The sequence below is a fragment of the Ailuropoda melanoleuca genome, chromosome 15 (assembly GCF_002007445.2).
Source record: "Ailuropoda melanoleuca isolate Jingjing chromosome 15, ASM200744v2, whole genome shotgun sequence".
Taxonomy (NCBI): Eukaryota; Metazoa; Chordata; class Mammalia; order Carnivora; family Ursidae; genus Ailuropoda; species Ailuropoda melanoleuca.
In genome coordinates this window covers 76,757,949-76,765,897 of record NC_048232.1, presented here as the reverse complement: position 1 = coordinate 76,765,897, position 7,949 = coordinate 76,757,949, and the positions used below count along the sequence as shown (strand labels likewise).

Here is a 7,949-nt window from a genome sequence, read left to right as displayed (position 1 = left end):
GATGAGGAAATAGGTTCAGAGAAGTAATGTCTCTTGCCCAAGGAAACACAGCCGATAAGCCCTGAAGTTAAGACTGGAATCCATGTTCCCATGTTGTTTCTACTTTGTCAAGGTGCAGCTGAAGTCAAGGGGCTTCTGTAGAGAACACTTGCTCTCCCATCAGATCCCAAACTAATAGATACCGGGAAGTGTTCCAATGTCCTGCGTCAAGCTTGGTTTGCTGTGAATGCGAACGGGATGTTGATTGCGATCCCCTCATCAGCCAGGACCCCAAATACGCTTCATTCTACTTGTCCCTCATTTTTTTGAACATGGATACTCAGCTGCATGGTAACTGTGGGTCTCGAACAAGAAGAGCTTACTTAACGTCAGTCTTCAAATACGCTCTTAGGATTCAAAGTTATCCAGTCATTTGAATCTGCTCAGCGCGGCTTCAGAACTATGCAAGAAGAGATGTTCCTTGACCATAGGATGAAAAGCAATTGAATGACAAAAATCTCTGCTTTATTTTTCTCCTTAGCCATCATCTCCACCTGAAACACATATGTATGCTTGCTTGTTGACTCTCTTCCTCTTCCTAAACTTAAGCTCTGTGCAGGCAATCAATAGTTGCTGATCGAATGGATGGATGAAGACCAGCCAGACACGGTTTGCTACCACTGATCTGTGTACATTACTCAGCCCCTCTGAGCCTCAGGTCATCTTTCAAACGGAAGTGACATACATGCCTTGCAGGATGGCTGTGATCAGACGGGAATACTACATATGACAGGCTTACCTGCCAGCCGTCAGGCTCCCAGGAAACATTAGCTGGTGGAGAATTTCTGTCCTTAAGAGGTCTTTCAGGAGAGAAGTGCTTCTGCCCTGCGCAATTTAATCCTTCACCTCACTAAAACCCCCAGGGCTGTGTCAGGTCAATTTCCAAGGCTCTTTCTAGTCCCGTGACTGGGACTGTGAGATAGGATTCCTCCTTCAGAGATGTTTTTTCCCCACTGTCAGGGAAATGAGAACCGTCTTCAGGAGTGGCCCCCTTGAGGCTTGCTCTGTAGGCAAAAACCAGTTTGGAGAGTTTTATCGTCTGGACGCACTTCTTCTCCAGCGCCTGTAGGTCCATTGTGGCCATGGTTAATGGCAGTGAGTAACCCAACATGAAAAGGCTGCTGACAGGTTTGCACCAAGGAGGCAGTTAAGTAACCACGGAAGGATTAAAAACCCATCTCACCACCCACGGAGCCTGCGAGTAACACACACACACACAACACGACGACAAGAATCAAAGAGCTGTAAATGGTTCTCTGGTTTCATGGGCCAATAAGCAGGAGATCAAGTCCTTCTAGGCCATCTGCTCTCTCCCAGCAGCCTGTCCACCTGACGAGGAGATGACAGGGTTGGCGGTGCTGATAGAGAAGGGTCCAGAGAGCTTGCCCAGAGATAGACTTTGCCTTTTTAGTGATCACTCTGCAGAGAAGGATTCCACCAGTCCACATTTCCATCAAAAGTCTCGTTCTCCTGGTGACAAGTGGGATTGCTACCTGTTTTTGGAGATGACCATGATAACTTTGGGGGCTTTGAAGAACACCTTTGTCTAGACAGAAACAGCTCACAAGCTTTTGGAAAGGCACCATCTGAAACCTTGGTTGGCTTGGTTATAGCTGGGTAACACTGACTCATCCTATGAAATGCTTTCCTTGGCCTCATGGGACTTTGCTCTCAAATTCATCTGAGAGTTCTAACCCCTGGAGTCAAGAGGATGAGAGTTAGGTTCAGGTGTCCAGGGTTGATGTGGTGTTACCCACAGAGCAGAAACTATCACAAAGGAGCAGATGCCATCCATCCACATCTGGAAGATGGAAGGGCATCCCATTTCTACTCTCCAAACCCTGTTCCTTTTCCCAGGCTACTTGATTCTCCTTCCCCTGTCCCCAGAAATTTCACAAAGGGAAGAAAATAAGGTACAATTTTCTCTTTCTCTCCAGTCCTTGATCCACTGCATTTACTCTGTACTGGTTTCTCTGCTGATGTTTTTCTACTTAAGAAGAGTATATTTTTTTAACCTCAGAAGCCACAGACAAAAGGAAATTAATAAGTTATTGAGCATCTATTCTTTGCTGCCAGACTCTTGGGTAACACATGTTGTATATATTATTTCATTATTTCATATACTAAATGCTGATGAACTTTCCAGAGTTACTTATGGTCACAAAACGATAAAATATGAAATAAATACAAATATCATTTAAAGCGTGATATCATCACAGAGGGTTTTGTGCAACTTTTTAACCAAGCCGTTAAACACTATTAACTCAATGCCTTTGAAGCCAGGCAGTACCTAAGGAACAGCACAAACCCAGTGTCACACTCGCATACAGCGCTCTTCTCATGTTCGTTGCCATTGTCTACACCGGCTCCATCTTCTTCAGTGACTTGAACACCTGGCTTAGTCTCAACTAGGTCCCTTCCAACCCGCTGCCCTTCCAGTTCCTTCATCTCCCCAAGTCCTAGGACCCTCCCCTCCACCTGACTTCAGACTCCTCACAGCCTTTTCACCGATGAGCCTCTGAATCGGCTAGAACTGTTTCCCCTGGAAGACCTCAGGCTCAGACCTGCCTTGGATACGCCATCTTTTCCTCAATTGGGCTTTCCTTTACACCGTGCCAGCTCTCCTGCTCGTTCGCTGCCAAGCATCTTGAAAGGACAGGCTTCAACCTCACCTCTGCTTTCTCCTCCGAGCCCTTTCATGCCCTGACAAAAGTTTCTAGTGATCTTTCAGTGGCCGAATCCAATGGGTCCCCCTCACACTTAAACTCCCTGACATCTCTGATTTATATGATATTGTCATCCACTCCCTCTTCCCTATAAAATGATGCCTGCTTGTAATTGCCATGATCTCACAGCGGCTTCGTTCTCCCTCCTTCTTAGTCCTCTTCAAAGCCATTTCTTCTCCTGCCACTCCTTCACTGAGGCGTGCCCAAGCTCTCCTCTCTTGTCCTCAGGATTTCCCCTGGGAGGTCTCCGCCGCTCCTGTTACTGCCCAGTGGTGCGTGACTCCCCAGTCTACCGCTGCCTTTGACTTCCCCTTGACCACTGGCATTTCCAGCTGCTTGTGGACAGCAGTGGCCTCTCCATATTTGTAATTCAGCATCTAACACATGACTTTTACCTTTTAAATCTGCTCCTCCTTCTGTGTTCCCAGTTTCAGTTGATGGGAACTCACAAGAGTTGTCTTTAACGGTTTCCCTCTACCTCGTCCCCCACCCCCAGCCTCTGAGGGCCACACCTGTCAGTGACAGCCCCACATCTCCTCCCAGCCCATCCCTCCTCCCCGTTTCCACAAGGCCACTGCCTTGGCTGAGGCCCGCCCTCCCTCTCTCTTCATCTCTCTTCATTACTGCAATGCCCTGTAGGTCCACTGCTTCCTGCCACCAGACTGATCCTCAGCCACAGCACTGAACAGCTCACTCTTTCTCCAAACCAAAAAAATAAAAAAATAAAAAATTTTTTTTTCAATAGTTCAAGTTTTTTAGCCTGGCCTTCAATGCCTTCTAGAATCTTGTCTCAGCCAGTCTCTAGTCTCCCGTTACTCAGCTTCTGTTCTCCAAACATAGTTCCTGCCTTCTAGGCACCTGTTTCCCCCGCCCCTGGATCTTTTGCCTGTAGCCCTCGTTCCATTTCACCTTCCAAATGCTGTACCTCCAAAAGCCTTTCCTCCTGGTTTTCTACCCACTTGAAGCTGGAATAGGTCCCTCTTTTCTCTGTATCCTGATAACATCTTTTGTTTTGGACATCAGTTATAACACGTATACCTTTTTTCAGCATACTGAGGTGAAATAGGTTAATTTTCCCTCCAGACTGGAAGGTTCTTCAAATTCAACAAAAAAATTATGTAGCTTGCATTTTTTAAAACTATTTTTTAAAAGATTTTATTTATTTATTTGACACAGAGTGAGAGACAGAAAGAGAGAGCACAAGCAGGGGGAGCGACAGAGGCAGAGGGAGAAGCAGGCTCCCCACTGAGCAAGGAGCACGATGCAGGACTATATCCCATGACCCTGGGATCATGACCTAAGCTGAAGGCAGATGCTTAACCGACTGAGCCACCTAAACATTTTTTTAAAATGAGGCATTGCAACAGCAACTAGGACTCAAAAAAAAAAAAAAAAAAGTAATTCCTGCCCTGGAATTGGATCTTTCCCGTGGGAAAAGATGATAGAGAAACAGAGTTGCTGCACTATGTGGCAGGAAGCAGGCTTGTCTTGTTGACATTCGTTTCCTCAAGTCCAGGATGGGGCCCGTGTTAGGTGAATGGCGTTCTAGAGCTGGAAGAGCCTAAAAGGTCACGCAATCTAAACTTTAAGTGTCCTAGCATAGAGGACCGAGACCACAGAAATCGGGAGCCTGCCCAAGATCATCAGGCCAGTGAAAGGCAGTGCTGAACCAGGCCCTATCCAGGGCACACCCCATCATAGCCCCTCCTCCTTTGCAGCCGCGGGGTGGTGTGCTATGGGGGGTCACAGCCATTCGTCAGAGTTATGAACTACAGGGAATATTCCAAAAAGCACTACAGGATAATCAATAGATAAATCTGGGCTGAGTGGCAAAAAAAAAACAGGGAAGATTTTAAAGGACAGGTAAATGTTTCTCCTGTCATGAATGCACTGTTTCCACAAAACTCTGCTCACCACATTGTTTCTACATAACTTTTTGGTCATTTATTTTGTTCTTTCCAAGAGTTAAATTGTCTAATGGTTAATTAAGCATCCATCCACAGGAAAAGCAAAGATTGAACATTTTAAAGGTCTCATTCCTGAATTAGTGCTCCTTCCTGTAAGCCATCCAGAAGGTTCCAGAAAAACTGCCTGCTTTTTTTTCAAAAGGTTTCCCAAAATCATTGTCTTATTCTCAGGAGGGCTTCAAACAAAACCACATGAAAAATCTATTAAGGCATTTTTTTATCCAGAATAAAATTCTCTTTTAAAAATTTTATTTATTTATTTATTTATTTATTTATTTGGGGGGAGGGGCAGAGGGAGAGGGTGAGAGTCCCAAGCAGACTCAGCGCTGAGCACAGAGCCCGAGTCTGGGCTCGATCTCATGACCCTGAGGTCATGACCTGAGCCAAAATCAAGAGTTGGACGCTTAACTGACTGGGATGCCCAGGTGCCCCGGGATAAAATTCTCTGAAAACTGCCTTTATCCTTTTCTTTATAAACCACTCATCTCCACAAAGTATTATTATATTTATTCACACATTTTATGCACTTATTTTATTTTTTAAAGATTTTTTATTTATTTATTTGACAGAGATAGAGACAGCCAGCGAGAGAGGGAACACAGCAGGGGGAGTGGGAGAGAAAGAAGCAGGCTCATAGCGGAAGAGCCTGATGTGGGGCTCGATCCCAGAACGCTGGAATCACGCCCTGAGCCGAAGGCAGACGCTTAACCGCTGTGCCACCCAGGCGCCCCTATGCACTTATTTTAGAGAAGTAAATGAAGAAAAAAGTCTATTTCATTTTCCTGCATTTAAAATCAACCGCAATATATAAACAAAATATACTTTTATTATTATTATTCCTACTGTAGAAAAGAGAATGTCAAGGTGCCAGCCACGGCTGGGGCAGAATAAAGGAATGGAGAATGTCATTAGTGCTTATGGGCGACCACTAAAAAGCTTCTCAAGGTTCTCAACAACTTGGTGGATTACCTTCTCCTCCAGCGCAGCCAGGAAGGTAACATGGGTGTTCTCCTTTTTTTCCCTAACAGTAAATACATCTCACCGAAGTTTGCTTCACTGAAACCTTTATAGGGAACTACAACCTGCCTGGAGACCAAAATGGATACACGATAGGTGTTTGTGAGGCCATAACCCAGGAATGGGCAAGAGCAAGGTTACATCTTGCTTCTTCAAACCAAAAGACTGCCCAGTTCCTAAGAAAAAGTGAAGATGTGCTGTGAATCACTGCAAGGCATTTATCTGTGCCACCAGAAACACAATCCATTATAACTCATTGTTACAAATATTAGTAATTATACATCTTAACAGGGATTCAGCCTCCGCAGGTCAAGTCATGTCCCCTGGAACCTTACAATAGAAGGTAAAATCCTAGTACCATGTGGTTACTCTGGCCTCCTAACACACTGAAGACATCACACTAACTCCACCTAGAGATCATTTTCAACCAGGCTTTCCTTCCCATAAAACTGAGTAATAGTATTTTCTCCAAAGGATGGTAACACGACGAATATACCATTGGATAGTATCTTGCAGATTACCATGGTCTTTCATCTACACTTCTCCTGTGAAAGGGTACAAATGAGGAAACTGAGTTGCTGAGAGATTAAGAAATGTTTGCTCTGTCACTCGACTAGCAAGTAAGAGAGCAAGGGAGGACAGGGTAAGAGACACAGCAAGTCTGGGCTTTAGGGTCAAACTCAGGATTAAATCTCAGCTCAGCTAACCATAGCAACACCAACCTGGGGAAGATCCCGCTTTTTTTTAAATCACAACATAGGTATAATACTCTCCTCACGGTTGAATGACAATGAAACAGGACAACATGTAAAAAGCACACAACATTTTGTGGCACATAAAAGATAGTCATCGCATACTCGCTTCCCTCATTTGACACATCTGTAAAAAGGAGGTACTAAAACCCGCCTCATGAGGCCAGTGTGGGGATTAAATCATGCCCTGAAAGGGCTCACCATGAGTAGTTTTCTCTCCTTGCCCATGTCCTGGCCCCACTCCCCACTCCCATATCAGGACTGCCTCTGTAGAAAGGTCAATTCAGGATATTAGAAAACAACTTTACAGAGAGGAAGTTTATCTTCTTATGTCAACAAGCATTTGACTTATCGACTGAATTTCATAATTGTCTCTAAGACAAAATTGACCAAAATTAAATGTTTTTCAAAGACCAAGAACAAAGCCAAAGTCCCTAGACAATTTCAATATACCTAAGGCATCACCTCATGGTGACGAAAGTTTGAAAACATACCAACTTCAGTCCACCCTGTTCAACCATCTACGCATTTTTTTTTCTTTAAATCAGGGGTGTCGCTTTAATTTAACCAAAGGTTAGATGGAGTGAGAACTACAGAGGGGGATGGAAAGAAAAGAGAAATGAAAAACCAGTGGACAGAAACGACTGAGAAGTTTTCACACAAATCTGAGTTCTCTTTCAAAGAGATCATGCACAGTAACGTATGTTATTTCCTGAATGCTATGAAGTTTCCAAACAGCCACTTTTGGATAAAGCTGGTGGTATCAAAATACGGCCCCGTCTTCTCCAGCACCACCGTGCACGTACTCAGCCAAGAGCAGGCGCTGGTCTAGCAGCGGGCGCTGGCAAACGTGTTTGCTCCAGCGTCAGCTCAGAGTCACCTTCACCCAAAGTGACGGTGTCAATTAAATTTCAAATACAATTCCCGAAGGAAAGCATGCGGGAAAACGTTCCTCTCGTCCTAAAGGCTGTCATTATTTATTTAATTATTTATTTGTTAACTTCTTATTTGGCTCGGTTGAATTTAACTCGATATTCACGTAGCTAATGTACCCACACCGCGGGCTGTGGGAAATTCCTGTTGTTGCCGCCCTCTGAGTTTTTAGAATACTCGTTTTTAGAATGAGGTGCCCAGAATCCGGTACGGTGTGCATTTGAGAGGTACCGTGGAAGAATTTCCGTAATAAGCACCTTTGAGTTTGCAGGCGCATAACCAATAAGGGGGGCGGGGGGTAGGAGGGCAACCAGAAAGTTAAGATACACTTTCCCTCCGTAAAACATGCATTTCTTTTTCCTAAGATTTAGTCCTGGAGGGAAAAAAAAAACACAACCCAGATCAAAAATGCAAACCACCCCGGGAGAGACTCTTCGGCCAGACTCCTGGGGCGCGCAGGGCGGCGAGCGCGGGGAGCGCGGCGGGCGCAAGGGGCTGGGGCCGGGGCTGGGGCC

At 45.0% G+C, this 7,949-nt stretch overlaps 1 protein-coding gene across 1 annotated transcript in view; it reads right to left on the bottom strand.

The window, feature by feature from the left end:
• Window positions 1–2,236: 2,236 nt before the first annotated feature.
• Window positions 2,237–7,949, bottom strand: part of ASCL4 (achaete-scute family bHLH transcription factor 4) — a 6,875-nt gene continuing 1,162 nt past the window's right edge. The window contains exon 2 of the mRNA XM_034643683.1: window positions 2,237–2,329. Within this exon, the coding sequence (XP_034499574.1) occupies window positions 2,237–2,329 (93 nt within the window). The remainder of the gene's footprint in view (window positions 2,330–7,949) is intronic.